This window comes from Hylobates moloch, unplaced genomic scaffold (genome assembly GCF_009828535.3).
Source record: "Hylobates moloch isolate HMO894 unplaced genomic scaffold, HMol_V3 SCAFFOLD_3, whole genome shotgun sequence".
NCBI classification, from domain to species: domain Eukaryota; kingdom Metazoa; phylum Chordata; class Mammalia; order Primates; family Hylobatidae; genus Hylobates; species Hylobates moloch.
The window spans coordinates 13535473-13551857 of NW_026652278.1; the positions used below are offsets into that span (position 1 = coordinate 13535473).

The following is a 16385-nucleotide window of genomic DNA, read 5'->3' on the forward strand; positions in this document are numbered from 1 at the left end:
GTCTTTCCACAGGTCTGGAATGCACTGTCCTTTTTCTGTCTTCACCTGGCCACATCTCTTTACCTGTCTTTTAGGTCCCTGACTGTATTAGTCCGTTTTCACACTGCTATCAAGGTACTACCTGAGACTGGGCAATTTATAAACAAAAGGGGTTCAAGTGACTCACAGTTCTGCATGGTTGGGGAGACCTCAGGAAACTTACAATCATGACAAACCTCAGGAAACTTACAATTATGACAAAAGGCAAAGGGGAAGCAGGCACCTTCTTCACAAGGTGGCAGAAGAGAGAGTGCAGGGAAAACTGCCACTTTTAAAACCATCAGATCTTGTGAGAACTCCCTCACTATCACAAGAACAGCATGAGGAAACAGCCCCCATGATCCAATCACCTCCCACCAGGTCCCTCCCCTGACATGTGGGGATTACAATTCAAGATCAGATTTGGGTGGGGACACGGAGCCAAACCATATCACTGACACCACCACTGAAGCTGGGAAAATGGCACATGGGGATTCACTATACCATTCTCCATACTTTTGGTATTTGTGAAAATTCCACAGTAAGGTCTTTTAAAAACCACTCTTTAATACAAGAAATGAAAGAAAAACATGGTGGGTTATCTCAACCACACCAATCCCACCTGTCCATGAACCTGAACTGCAGCACAACCACTAACAAACATGTAGCATTGTCCATTATCTCATGGATGTGTCAATAACCCCCGTCCTGTTTTATGTGTCATCATACAATTTCATATATTGAAATACATGAAACTCATTTCACTTAATCTGAAGCTGAAAGAAGTATTAAAGAGCTGCAATTATTTCCCAAACTCCCACTAGTGTTAAGATGACATGATTTTCAGTGTTCTGTGGGACCAATACATTTGGGAAATCTGCAAGAGTTGCTGTTTTATTTTTTATTCTTTTTTTTTTTTTTGGAGACAGAGTCTCACTCTGTCACTCAGGCTGGAGTGCAGTGGCAAGATCCCAGCTCACTGCAACCTCCACCTCCCGGGTTCAAGCAATTCTCCTGCCTCAGCCTCCTGTAGCTGGGACTACAGGCATGTGCCACCACGCCCGGCTAATTTTTTTTATTTTTAGTAGAGACGGGGTTAACCCCCTGAGAAGTATTATAGAAATGTCATGAAGACAGGTTAGCTGACAGTCCGTCCTGTGCACCACAGGGACAGTCAACAGCAGGAACACAATGTCAGCACCCCAGCTCACAGAGGAACTGAATTCTATCCACTCTCCTCTGAGGACCCAGCCCTGGAAAACTGACTCAAACTAAGCCGGAATGCCACCTTATGAAGTTACAATGAGAACTATAACTTGGCGAGGAAAACCAAAACATTCAGTGTCTGCAGTTCAAGTTTCCACCAGAAAGCTGATTGGTAAACACTAAAGTACAGCATTAAGATAGTTAGATGCCTCAAGTCATAAAAGCCTGAAACAATGGTACTATAAATACCAATCATCCTAGGTTTTCTGGGATAACCTTCAGTTCTCTTATCATGAGACCAAATGCTTGAGTTACTATTTCAAATACATGATCATCCCTGCCAAGATAGTGGCATCTCCTCCTTTTCGTGTTCAAGGTTCTATATAGATCACACCTTTCCAATAACATACTTACCTCAAAAATCACTCGAATCTGTGCAGTTTCCTTGTCTTATACTGTGGTTTTCGAAAACATGCTTGCCTGGTTGGATTCAAGAAGCACACGTGTCCAGCAGACTTGGAAAGCAGGTTCCTCTTGTCATACAGCACGTTAACGTAGCAGACGAGGCCTGGGTGTCTTCATCAGTACTATGACGACTCTTTCACCTTTGATTTCAGATGCTGGCGCTTTTTAATTTTTGTGCCAAACTCTACATATGAAACACTTTTGGAATAACTAGAGACATGACTTTCTTTATCTGGGGAAAAGGAGGCCATTAAACCAGATTAGGGGCTGGGAGGGGAGGTTGTCAGGGGATGAGCTGCTCCTGAGGAAGAGGCAGAGGTCAAGCTTCACTCAGCAGCTGGACTCTCACCTAGTTTATAGACTGAAATCCTGCAAGGTGGTTACTAACAGTGAACAATATGTTCATACATATAGACTCTACCCTCAGGGGATCTACTGTTTTTCGGTTTTGAAGAGATTGAATAGTAATACGTACATACGTGTGTGTGTGTGTGTGTGTGTGTGTGTGTGTGTGTGTGTGTGTGTATATATGTATGTATGTATGAGTATATATATCCACAGGCAGAGTCACTCAAAAATTCTATTTTCTGTGTCCTCAAGTATTAAAATGAAAGGGCAAGACTGCTGCCACTCAGTTGCCACATGCTTCTTCTACGAACCCTGGTCCTTCTCTGCCCATTACTTAGAAGACAGGCTGAATGACACAAAATCAGATGTAAGTTGAAAAATCAAACTGGATTTTATTGAAATATATATAAATAACCCTCATTTTTCTTTATTTCATCAGTATTGGGAAATTAAAGTGAAAAGTAATTAAAAAGTAGTAGTCCTGAGAGAGAGAAATGAAGGCTGAAAGGGAATCAAGAAAACCATATTCCATCCCAGATCTGCCACTACCCAGTCTGGGAAAGGCATTTATTGTCCCGGCCTCAGCTGTAGAATGAGGTGGCTGAAATCTATGTTGTCTGGAGTCAATTATAGCTCTACAATTTTGCTGTTCTAATTCTACCATTAGGAGCCAATGCTAACGTTACATACTGACCATATAAGCAGGTACTCACAATGAAAAGGGAATAAACACTGAGTTCATGGGGACACTTTTAAGGAAGACAAGAGAAATACAGAAGTTTGCTGCTTAAAAAATGTATTAATATTACTGCTTTATTCACACTAATTAGAATATATACACAAAAAATGTGTATCATATATCACTTTCAAAAATTTCCATGTTCCATGAGAACTATGTAAACAATGCAAAAGATTTCCACTACGTAACAAAAGAAGAAAATCAGCATTCCCATGTAGTATTAGGAAAATATTTAGATAATTTGAATTTATAGTAAAACAATGAAATATTACAAAGCAGTCTTGTCATGAAGTAGCCTTATATAGCCCAGAAGCAATACATTTCATACTTTCAAACACTTTGGTATAAGTGAAATTAATACAAAGCAAAAAGAAGAAGAAAAAAAACCTCTACTTTGGTTTTCACATTATTGGAACTTCAGCAACAAGGCAAGTGCACAGCTACCTTGGATGACAAAATGGAAAACCTCTCATCTGCTTGCTTCTCCTCCTGGAAATGGATGTGCTAGGAGAGCGCTTCACAGGACTTCTGGAAAATAAGGTGCCATCTCACTTCCTTCCACAATCAGGCTCTCAGCAATCGTTTGAGGGATTTATAAAACCTCAGATTCAGTTGGGATATGAGTGATCTTGATTATTTCCTCTTAACAAATATAAATGACCTTGCATTAAGGCAGCTCAGAAGTACAATTCACATTTTAAGTAGAAGATAAATCTCTTAAAAATCATATTACTATAGTTTCTCAACAAGTTCATACTTGAGTAAAAAGAACATACTGCATTAATAAAAAGAAAAATCCAAGTTTAACAGCCCACTAACAATACTTTTTAAGAAACAGAAATAACCGTTTACATGCCACAAATATTTCTTCATTGATATCACACATAACTTTGACAACAATAGACAACAATACAACTAAATTGATCTGTGGAATTTTTCATGGCATCATTTTTATAATTATGTTTTCTCAACTATACTGTCCAAATGTGGTACTGATTTTTTTCACTGTCTTAGTTCTGTGTACTGTCTTTTGAATCCCTATATCCGAGAATTGTGGCTGAGCAATTGTTAATGAATCACTCTTCAGTCATCAATCACAGGAGCGAAGTGGGAAAGTCCTCTGAGGATTTTCTCAGCAATGGAAGTTGTACTGGGACTTTCTGTGCAGACAAGAAAGTCTTAAAAAGAAAAAAAAAAATCTCAGTGAACTTTACAAATTTACAGTCAAATACCATGCATCGTTGTCTTTTCTGAAGTAAAGGAACAGACAATCGGCCGGGCACGGTGGCTCATGCCTGTAATCTCAGCACTTTGGGAGGCCGAGGCGGGCAGATCACAAGGTCAGGAAATCGATACTATCCTGGCTAACATGGTGAAACCCCATCTCTACTAAAAATACAAAAAATTAGCCAGGCATGGTGGCAGGTGCCCGTAATCCCAGCTACTCTGGAAGCTGAGGCAGGAGAATGGTGTGAACACAGGAGGCGGAGTTTGCAGTGAGCCCAGATCGCGCCGCTGCACTCCAGCCTTGGGGACAGAGTGAGACCCCATCTCAAAAAAAAAAAAAAGGACAATCCAGTGCTCAACTTTACTGACAAACACCGCAAACCGCCTCCAAAGAGCACAGCCTGTGAGCAAGTCCTCAGGCTTTCCAAAGGGACAAGAATGCCCAGGAAACACTCAATAAGATTAACCAGCATGATAATCTTCATAGCAAAGCCAGTACAGAGAGTAAAAGACACAATTTAAAGTTAGTTATGGCCAGGTGTTGTGGCTCACGCCTGTAATCCCAGCACTGTGGGAGGCCAAGGCGAGTGGATCATCTCAGCTCAGAAGTTCGAGACCAGCCTGGGCAACTTGGGGAAACCGTCTCTACCAAAAAATTAAAAAATTAGCCAGAAGTGGTGGTGCACACCTGTGGTCCCAGCCTCTCGAGATGCTAAGTTAGGAAGATCGCTTCAGCCTGGGAGTCAGAGGTTGCAGTGAGCCGAGATCATGCCACTGCACTCACTCCAAGCTGGGTGACAGAGTGATACCTCTTCTCAAAAAATTAAAATAAAGTATTTTATTTTTTTTCTTCGAGACAGAGTCTCGCCCTGTCGCCCAGGCAGGAGCACAATGGCGCGATCTCAGCTCACTGCACCCTCAGCCTCCTGGGTTCAAAAGATTCTCCTGCCTCAGCCTCCCAAGTAGCTGGGACTACAGGTGCGTGCTACCACGCATGGCTAATTTTTGTATTTTTAGTAGAGACAAGGTTTCACTATGTTGGCCAGGCTGGGCTTGAACTCCTGACCTTGTGATCCGCCTTGGCCTCCCAAAGTGCTGGGATTACAGGTATGAGCCACTGCGACTGGCTAAAATATTAATAAAAAATAAAGTTAGTTATCTGCCATGTTAATTTGAGGCTTTTTATTTTTTATTTATTTATTTTTGAGACAAGGTCTCACTCTATAATCCAGGCTGGAGTGCAGTGGTGTGATCACAGCTCACTGCAGCCTCAATCTCCCGAACTCTAGCAATCCTCCCACCTCAGCCTCCCAAGTTGCTGGGACTACAGGTGCATACCATCATGCCCCAGTGATTTTTTTTTTTTTACTTTTAGTAGAGACAAGGTGTTGCTATGTTGCTAAGCTGGTCTCGACCTCCTGAGCTCAAGCGATCTGCCTGCCTCAGCCTCCAAAGTGCTAAGATTACAGGTGTAAGCCACCACGCCTGGCCAATTTGAGGCTTTTCAAAGAACAATCCTAAAAAGGTATAAAAGGACATAAACATAAAACAACCATTCAGCAAAACTGATCTAAGCTTGAATGAACCATGTATAGAATAACTGTTAGCATTTTAAATGGATTATCTTATATTAGTATAGTATTAGAAACTTAAATTCTTGCCTAAATTTTACAGCCAAGTATAAGAAGAAATAAATAAAACAATTACAGTGAACGAATCACATGTGAAATAGAAGGTTCTTACTGAGTTTTTCATATAAGGTAATGGCAAAATCCTAGAATTACTATTCTTTTGGTTTTGTTTGTCTTGCTTTGTTTTGTTGGGGGAGAGAGCATCGGGGGACTTAAATTATTTTGAACTTCATTTGGGATAACTGTGAAGACTATGGTGTACTGAGAACTTATACTGCCAGATATTATGTAAAAAATTACAATTATTAAAACACCATATTTCACCAAATCTAAGACACCATCGATTGTGACACTTCACTGTTATGTACCATAAAAAGATGCCCAGAAAGGGAGTCTCAAAGGAGAAGCCCTCACAAAGTGGGGGTACCAAACATCTATAGTCTCAATGAGGCATAAAAGCAAGCAACTACATGTAGAAGGGATAGCAAAAGGCCTGCGCACCTCTTCCTTGACAATGGAAAGAGGGAACAAAAACTCCAATATCTGAACTGATAACCCCACCCCTGCAAATTTTGGGGGCTGAATTCACACTACCAGCATAGTCCTAAAAAATCCCAAGCAGAGAAATTAGCTTAAGCAGAGGCAGGTTGGTAAAGCCCTTCCCCCAGTGACCAGCAGAAGAAAATGCACGGCTTCTCAGAAAGAACTCAACTTCCATTAAGGCAACAGGTGAATTAAATTTCTTTTTTTTTTTTTTTAAGAGACGAGATTTCACTATGTTGCCCAGGCTGGTCGCAAACTCCTGAGCTCAAGTAATCCTCCCACAGCACTGGGATTACAGGTATAAGCCACTGCACCAGCCCCAACAGCTGATTTTAAGATGCATTACAAATTTAAAGATGTTAAAATGTGGAAAATAAATGACTTGAAATCAGTGAAGTATCATAGACAAATAAATCACTAGAAGAGATGAGAAAACCTAGGAAACAAATATTAATTAAAATGTCAAACAACAGCAAAATATTTGGCATGTGATAAAAACATCAAACCTATGACAAAAGGGTACATTATTCAATATATGGCACAGACAGAAACAATTATGTAAGAAAAAAGTTAAATTGTTCTCTACACCTTACTCTTCTAAATTACAAAGCCAAATGGGGAAAAAAAAGAACTACAAGAAAATAAATGTAAATATCTAAAACATAATTAATCATAAAAGACTGGGCTATGCTTTTTGTTTTGTTTTGTTTTGTTTTAGACGGAGTCTCGCTCTGTCATTCAGGTGGGAGTGCTGTGGCACAATCTAGGGTCACTGCAACCTCTGCCTCCTGGGTTCAAGTGATTCTCCTGCCTCAGCGTCCCAAGTAGCTGGGATTATAGGTGCCAGCCACCACACCCATCTAATTTTTGTATTTTTAGTAGAGACGGGGTTTCTCCATGCTGGCCAGGCTGGTCTCAACCTCCTGACCTCAGGTGATCCGTCCACCTCGGCCTGCCAAAGTGCTGGGATTACAGGTGTGAGCCATCATGCCCAGCATAGGGCTACCTATTTTTAAAACATGCCCCCCTCAAACCCCCCCCAAAAAAATCCAAAGTATAAGGAAAAATAAAAGGCTGATTTCAAACTGGGAAAAAATACTTACAATGACAAAGGTTAACATCCTTAAATATCACATTTATAAATCCATAAGAAAAGGACCCTACCCCATACCTCCAAGAAAACACATAAAGGTCAAGAACAGGCAACTGACAAAAGAAATATAATCAGCCAGTTAAGATACACCCAAAGAGCTCAACTTCACTAATAATAGAAATGTAAGTAAAAATGGTATTATAACTATTTCTGGCTATCAAATTGGCAAAAAAAAATTTTTAAATCAGTAATATCCAGTGTTTCCAAGAGTGCAAGAATACTGGTCTTTACATACTGACGGTAAATATGAAAATTGAGCAACTTTTCTGGAATGCAATTTAGCAAAATGTAGGGATCAAAAAGCTTTTCTTTTTTTTTTTTTTTGAGATGGAATCTCACACTGTTGCCCAGGCTGGAGTGCAGTAGTGCGATCTCAGCTCACTGTAACCTCCACCTCCCGGGTTTTAAGCGATCCTCCTGCCTTGGCCTCCCAAGTAGGTGAGATCACACGCTGCTAATTTTTTTGTATTTTTAGTAGAGACGGGGTTTCACTATGTTGGCCTGGCTGGTCTCGAACTCCTGACCTCAGGTGATCTGCCTGCCTTGGCCTCCCAAAGTGATGGGATTAGAGGCGTGAGACACCATGCCTGGCCTACACTTTAGTTTTCTTTTACTTTGTTACAAGTTTAATTTTGGAAATGGAGCCAAAAAACTTTCTCTAAGGAAGCCCTATTAAAAGTAGTTACCTCTCTAAAACGAGGAGGTAGAAGATGAGGCTGAAGGGAATGTTCATTTACCACTTACTATTAGAAAACCAAAAATGGCAGGAACTTCTTTTGATTTCAGTAATTTAGAGCTCAGCATTTTGTATCTGATTCTTTCAAAGGCTTTAAAATTTCTAACTTTATAAAAAACACATTACTTATTTTTAAAAGTGATGCATAATCTAGTGAGGAAAAACAGGTATCTGGTATCTCAGGAGGACAATTAGGAATGCAGAGTGTGGCTGAGTTGCAGGTCAGCTGACCCATCACAGACTTAACCTCCTTCTCTATTCTTTCCCTCTATAAAGATTGGGAATGCTCAAAACATCACTTCTACAATCTTTCATACAGACTGGAGATATTGGACATCAGACACAGGCCTAGTCAATAGGTATGAGTAAATTTTTGGACAAGCTTCTGCTTCCCTAATTAAGAGCGACAGATGTGAGGAGTACTACCCTCTCCCCTCTTATTCATGTTGTGAATGTAGATATGGTATCTGCAACTATGGGGGCATCTTGTAACTATGAGGCAGCAAGAGCCAACATTCAGGGGAAGATGCAAGCACTCTAGGTATCTGGTGGAGTCATTCAACAGAGGAACCCTTCTTGTTACGGAAGAAAAATAAACCTCTATTTGTTTAATGTATTGTAAACCAGGTTCTGTGAACCTGCAGCCAAAGGAATTCCTAACTGATATTCTTGGGAATCTATTTTAAAAAGAAACTAAAAATAAAAGAACTCAAATTCTATGTAAATTTAGAAAGAAGACTGTAATAAATCAGAAATGTAAATTACAAACCGATTATCTTCCTTAATGTCTCTATTGTAAATTTTTTAAAACGACGACAAAAACTCAGAGGAAACAGAAAAAAGCAAAATCAGTCAATATCAACTCCATACCACTGATCTGAGAATGCAAACATTCAGAATTTATGCATTCAATAAGGATAAACTCACACAGTAAAACTGAAGTTTGATCAATGCTGGGGCTGTTCTGGACTAATGTTCATTGTTCGATAAATTTCTTTAAGTAGTAACAGAGCAGTATCTTCAGATTCCCTATGAAAAGGAAAAGCATATTTACTTAAGAGATAATTAGTAGAAATTAACTTCTATGCACAATGGTTGAAAATGCAGGTTCTAGTCTATTTAACTCTATCTAAGAAGGGCAAATGATAGCAATGTAATCTCAGTGTAATAAATAAAGCAGCTTAATCTCAGAGCTGTCCTTAAAAACTAGATGAATACTGATCAGCTCCAAAATAGCTGTTACAATTCTCCTTGATGACAGGGATACAAGAAAGAATGGCATTTCAAAGTCCCTACCACTCCCACTGTGAAAGGCATTCCCACAAAAACAGTGTGCAAGAACCAAGGGTCTTTGGTCAAAAGCAGATGACATACTGCCATCTTGTGGGTGATTAAAGGGGAAAAATAACGATTCTGAATATATAGGAGTTTAAATGAATATTCATAGCACATTGTATCAGTAAAAGAATCTCACTAAAACTAAAATTGCTGCACGTGCTAGCACCAAAAGCCCACTCAAATATTACCAAATTTAAGAATACTTACCAATAGCATAAGTGACTCTGAAGAGCGAAAAGATATTCATTAAAACTCTCTATTGGTTTTTCTTGGAGAACGTAGTCAATTCGGCGGCCTCCATTTAACATTCCAACCTTTCCTAAGTAGTCCTCATCCTTGGAAAAATCTGGACTTTCAACAACCTTTTCTGCTAGAATTTAAACCATTTCAATATCAAAGTCAATCACTTAATCTTTATCCTTTGACTTTAGCTGACTTTCTGGGCTCAATGAGAATACTGCTTGACGCACGTAGCAACCTGAGGAGCTACCAGGCTCACTCCCCGCTCCTCCAAAGAGCCAGGGGAAGAGGGGCTGGTTACCCAGGAGAGAAGAAAAGAGCCAACAAGCTGAGAGAAGTTGTGAAGATAAGAGGTGAGAAGGCATTGTAGAAAGAAAGGAAACAGGATTAGAATCTGAAAAAGTCAAAAACATCATGGCACAATGACCTTCACATTGCATGTCAAGTCTGTAACATAGTTAAACAACAGTATCAGGAAGAAAACTTCTCAGAGTGAGTCTTTAAAATGCAAACCCTAAAACAAATTGAGTTCTCAACTCGGATATTCCACTCTGGCCTTAAGAATCTCAATATAACTTTTAAATTGCAGAGGAAAAAGTTCAGTAACTATCAGATAAAAACCCACTAAAAAAAGATGGCATGGTTTTTGAAGTAATGCTATTGACAGTAGTTTATCTTCACAGATTTTCCTTTAAAGAGCTTCTGTAATTTAACCAAAAAGTCTAGAAAGGAAATGCATCATCATATAACCTTTAAGTATTATGTTCATATAAAACATTTGCATTAGAAAATGCCTCAAATGTCGAATTTACCTTCAACTACTTGCTTTTCTTCTTCTTCTTTGATCTGATTGGCCACCTTCTCCAATTCTTCTTGCAACTGGGTTGAAGAGGTATGAGCACGGGCAAACTCATTTAATGTCTGCCAAGCACTTTTGAGAGAGCTAATAAAACCCTGCTTCAAATCAGATCCCATACGAGAGAGACTCTCTTTCAATTCTAAAGAGATTAAGATGACACAATAAGTTAATTAGTCACTGGGTAAACTTCTGCCTCACAAAAATTGTAAGTTAACACTCTTCTCAGACAGGATAAGATTGTTTCTTCCTCTTTTAAATGTCAAATATATGGAGTGCCTCAGCCAAAAACCTTCAACATGTTAAAATGTCATAGAGAGTCTTATTGTTTTTTTTTAATGACTAAACTTGATCCAGCCAAAATCTATAAATTTTCTCTCTCCAAATAAAGGAAGTTCAGATACCATAAAAATGTAAGCATATTCGGCTGGGCACGGTGGCTCACACCTGTAATCCCAGCACTTTGGGAGGCCGAGGTGGGCAGATCACGAGGTCAGGAGATCGAGACCATCCTGGCTAACACAGTGAAACCCTGTCTTTACTAAAAACACAAAAAACTAGCTGGACGTGGTGGCATGCGCCTGTAGTCCCAGCTACTCAGGAGGCTGAGGCAGGAGAATGGCATGAACCCTGGAGGCAGAGTTTGCAGTGAGCCAAGATCGTGCCACTGCACTCCAGCCTGGGCAACAGAGCAAGACTCCGACTCAAAAAAAAAATGTAAGCACATTCTTATGCCTTTTTTTGTTTGTTTGTTTTTACTGTAAGTTTAAACATGGGGGCCAGACACAGTAGCTCATGCCAGTAATCCCAAAACTTTGGGAGGCCAAGATGGGAGAATCGTTTGAAGCCTGGAGTTCAAGACCAGCCTGGGCAACACAGTGAGACCCTGTCTCTATTTAAGATAAAAAATAAAAATAAAAAGAGGCCTACGAGATTTAAAAATCACTGTTTTTCTAATCTGTAAACAGGAAGTGGTTTTGTTGAGGATTCTTTTTTTTTTTAAGGCAGAGTCTCGCGGAGACTGGAGTGCAGTAGCGTGATCTTGGCTCACTGCCACCTTCGCCTTCCGGGTTCAAGTGGAGAATTAAACATTCTGATAAAACCACAATTTAAACTCCAATTTAGAAATCAAGAAATCCCTGCTCCTTCACTTTTTCTACTGTTGTCTAATAATCACATGTGAATTCAAGGTCTCTGAGTTATCAAACACATGCCTTATTTTAACTTCAAAAGAGTTCAATATTTTTAAAAAGCATGTTAGCAAAACAAAAAACACACTTTCACATAAGACTGCACAATCACTTTTCCTTCTCTTCTACCCCTCCCATCCCTTCCACCCCAACTTTTAAATGTAGCGTTAATATACACCATTAACAGGAAGAAGAGAAACCTAAATTCAACTTGGAATCACCAATCCATTATGTTTAATGAATTTTTTTTTAACAGCAAAGTGTGTCTAGTTAGCAAGAAAATAACAGCTCACTTAGACATCAAGTTTATTTCTTGATGGTCTGGTCATTACTTTAAATACTGTTCTTCTTCCTAATTCCAAAACTTGTAACCAAACTCTATCAAAATCTAATTATGCATCTTATTGCCTTATTACCAACTTCTCTCTATTCCTAATTATCTCAACAATTAGAATGCCATCAAAGAGAAATAATTCATTTGTAACTTTGTTAGAGCTCTTCCAAATTCTTAGTTTAAAAGTTCTGAACATAGTAGGCACTTAAATAACATTAATTCTCTCAGAGACGATTTAGTGTCAAAATTTTCATAATTCATTACAGATTACAAATGACAGGAAAAAAGTTTTTATAGTATTTGCTTTTTACCTAAATGAAGTCTTTTTCTGCCTTTGTGATGTGGAATGAGAACAGCTTTTAGGTCCAAATCTGGAACAATCATAGGTTCTAATCTATATGCCACTGGATCAAGCTATAAATAGAAGAATTTATGAATAAATAAAAGAAATTTATGAAAGCTGTTTTGAGTTATATGCCTTCGCTGGGTAAGAAAATGGATACATGGCAAATCAGAGATTTTTAATTTTTCTCCACAACTTATTTAAATACTGACAATTATGAAAAGATTTTCTAGTTTGTGTGTAAGATTACTTTGCAAGCAAGGCAAAAGAATTCTTTCCCTGAACAACGGTTTTTGATAAATAAGTTTATTGGAAAGTGTCAGACTATATCTCTTAGAACAGAGAGCTGCACCTTATAAAATCAAGATAGTTATTAATTCCCAAGAAATAAGAACATGAGAATTTACTAGGATAAAGAGGACAGGTTCTTCATCTTCTTCAAAAAAGAAAGTAAAAAGGTCAGGCACAGTGGCTCACGCCTATAATCCTAGCAATTTGGGAGGCTGAGATAGAAGGAACACTTGAAGCTAGGAGTTTGAGACCAGTGTGGTCCACATATTAAGACCCCATCTCTATAAAAAAGCAAAAAATGTTTAAAAAAGAAAAAAAGATTTTAAAAAAGAAAGTAAATTCAATTACTCACCGGATGATAAATATTGAAGAACCCTTTACAGGTAGGAAGGCTGTAATTCTCATCTATCCTATCAACTCCTCGAATAGTGAGAAACATAGCAATTGGAGACCCCAAGGCAAAGAATATCTCTGGTTCAAAATCTAATGAGTTGTAAGCAACAGAAACCTGGAAAGAATCAAATAACAATGAAAGATGATTGTTCCAATGTCATATAGTAGAAAATTCTTTTGAATTTTCAGGCCAGGTGTGGTGGCTCATGCCTGTAATCCCAGAACTTTGGGAGGCCAAGGTGGGCGGATCACGAGATCAGGAGATCGAGACCATCCTGGCTAACACAGTGAAAACCTGTCTCTGCTAAAAATATAAAACAATTAGCCAGGCATGGTGGCATGCGCCTGTAGTCCCAGCTACTCGGGAGGCTAAGGCAGAAGAATCACTTGAACCCGGGAGGCAGAGGTTGCAGTGAGCCAAGATCACGCCACTGCACTCCAGCCTGGGTGACTGAGCAAGACTCCATCTCAAAAAATAAAAAAAAAGTACTAAAAAATTTCTCTTTAAAATCTTTATAGACTATTATATCCTCTGGCTATACTTTTACTTATTGTTTAGCACAGCATAATAGTATATAAGAATTACTTTATTTATTATGGTTATAAATACGGTTAAAACTTCAGACTTCTAAACTCAAACTGCCTAGGTCTGAATCACGGTTTCATTCACTGTGTGACCGTGGGCAAGTTTCTTAACCTCTCTCTCCTCCACCTCAGTTTCCTGATTTATCAAATGGGGATTATAACAATGCCAAGCTCACATGTGATTGAAAAATAAATAACCTAATCCACATAAAAGTGCTTAGCACAGAGCTCGGCACAGCTTAAACACTCAATGAGCATTACTTCTGTTATTATTACCACTATCATCCTCTCCAGTTAAGTTTCTTTCCATCAGAAAAATGATTTGTCCTGAAAGAGCACATTTTGAGTAGCTTACATGTGGCCTCTCTCAAGAGAAAGCACTGTCATCTGTATAGCACTGCACAATTTGCAAAGCTCTTTCATTTGTTTCTCAATAGCAAGAAATGTGTCTTTTTATTTTAGTATCTTGAGAGTGAAGCACAATGAATGGCATAATCCAAGTGTTCAACAGAGGTCCATAGAAAGAGGGAGGCAAGGCAGGAACCATTATGTCTATGGCAAAGCTCAAATATGTGACATGACTTACCCAAGAACACAGAGCCAGTGAGTGGTGGAGTGCGGACTTAGATGTGGGACTTCTAATTCCAAATCCAATTCTCTTTCTACTACACTAAGCTGCCCCTTCTAACAAAGTCTAGACTTCACATTCCTAGGCTTGCCCTTATATTTGCAAATTTGACAGTTTTGTTCCAGCAAACAAAAAGAAGAAAAAGAAAGTTAAAGAACAATTACAAACTGGAAGAAATATTTATAAAATACATGACAAGGAGCTAATAACCTTAATATGTAAATATTTTGTAAATGTCAGTAAAGGAAAAAAGAAACCAAATAGAAAAACAGGTAAATTCCACACTTCACAAAAGAAAAATGTTTAAAAAACATATGAGAAAATAACCTCACTAGTGCTCAAAGAAATACAGTGTGATACCATTTTCCCTATGGGGTTATCAGAAACATAAATGAAATACTAAAAAGAAAGCAAGAAGTACTAACAAGAAAAAAAACTGTATGAAAATACACACAAAAAATTAATTCTTTAGAATAAAGTTGTCAAAGTGAAACTACTACATATTTTTAAAGGAAAATGATAATACCAGTACTGGCAATGGACAGAGGAAACAGGCAACCTTCTAAACTGCCAGTGAGAATACAGATTGATGTCTCTCCCGGGGAAGGGACTGTGTCCATCCTTTGGCCCAGCTATCCTATGTCTATCAACTTAACTGGAAGAAATAATAAAGAATGTGCACAGAAAACTGGCTTTAAAATGTTCATCACTAGACTACTTAAAAGAGTAAAAAGTAGAAATTGCCTACATGTTTAATATGATGGGTTGAATTGTGTCCCCACAAAACATTTATGTTGAAGTCCTAACCCCCAATACCTCATAATGTGACCTTATTTGGAAAAAGGGTATTTAAAAAGGTAATCAAGTTAAAACGAGATCACTGTGGTGGCCCTAATCTGACTGTTACATAAAAAGGGGAAATTTGGACACACAGACACTCACAGAGGGAAGATAATATTAAGAGATAAGGAGAATATGACATAAAAAAGAAGCCTGGAGGGATGCATCTATAAACCTAGAACTACCAAAGATGGCCAGCAAATCCCTAGCAGCTCAGAAGAAACACGAAAGGATTCCCCTCCAAGTTTCAGAGAGAAAATGGTCCTGCCTATCTCTTCTGCTCTGCAGAACTGTGTGGCAACAAATTTCTACGGTTCAAGGCCACCCAGGTTGTGGAACTTTGTTATGGCAGCCTTAAGAAACTAATACCTTCAATAATAAGGAAATAAGAATAAGTCATTATCTCTCCAAACAGTGAAATTAGTCATTACTGATTACAGCAGTCATTAAAAATGCAGTTGTAGGCCCGACGCAGTAGCTCATGCCTATAATCCTGGCACTTTGGGAAGTCAAGGCAGGAGGACTGCTTGAGGCCAGGAGTTCGAGGCTAACCTGAGCAACACAGCAAGACTGTCTCCACAAAAAATGAAAAAATTAGCCAGGTGTGGTGGTGCACGGCTATACTCCCAGCTACCTGGGAGGCTGAGGTAGGAGGTATCCCTTAAACCCAAACCCTAAACCCTTGTTTTGAGGTTACAATGGGCTATGATCGCATCACTGCACTCCAGCCTGTGCAACAGAGCAAGACTCTGTCTCTAAAAAGGAAAAAAAGAAAAGAAAATGAAGTTGTAAAGGAATATTTACTTACAGAAGAATATATTCCTCTAAAACTTCATTTTTAATACAAATCAAACATCCAATTTCATTTTGTACCTTCATGAACTCACTTACGGAAATGCATCTTTATATACCCAACTGTAAATATCCTGACAGTAACACTGTCTAAAAGGATTTTAATAATTCTAAAAGCCACTGTAATACAAGTATGTTAAAGTATATCATTAAATGCAGCATTGGTCAATTTTTATAAGACTTTTTCCCCAAGGGAAGAATTATGAATACTAGGAAACATAAGTTGAGTGAATACAGCCAAGTTGCTCTCATAGAAACTGAAGTATATTCTGAACCTAATTTTTTAACTCTGGTCACTTCTGTTGTTAGTGGCTGTAAGAGACTGATGCTATAAAAGTATGAGTGGTGGGAAAACTGAAATAGAGACAATTTCAAAAGTTAGACAACACGTTCTGTATGCATTTAACCCCTTATTTTGAGCACTGTTGA

At 38.6% G+C, this 16385-nt stretch overlaps 1 protein-coding gene across 2 annotated transcripts in view; it reads right to left on the reverse strand.

Moving 5' to 3' along the window:
* Positions 1-2405: 2405 nt before the first annotated feature.
* Positions 2406-16385, reverse strand: part of SEC23IP (SEC23 interacting protein) — a 48265-nt gene continuing 34285 nt past the window's right edge. Inside the window, exons 14-19 of one of the 2 annotated variants that reach the window (XM_032176349.2) lie at positions 13011-13166; positions 12336-12438; positions 10457-10642; positions 9612-9771; positions 8994-9095; positions 2406-3954 (exon numbers count right to left, since the gene is read on the reverse strand). In XM_032176349.2, coding sequence (XP_032032240.1) covers positions 9014-9095; positions 9612-9771; positions 10457-10642; positions 12336-12438; positions 13011-13166 — 687 coding nt within the window. In that variant the 3' untranslated portion in view covers positions 2406-3954; positions 8994-9013. Of the gene's footprint in view, positions 3955-8993; positions 9096-9611; positions 9775-10456; positions 10643-12335; positions 12439-13010; positions 13167-16385 lie in introns of both variants that reach the window. The other variant, XM_032176348.2, reaches the window with a different exon arrangement.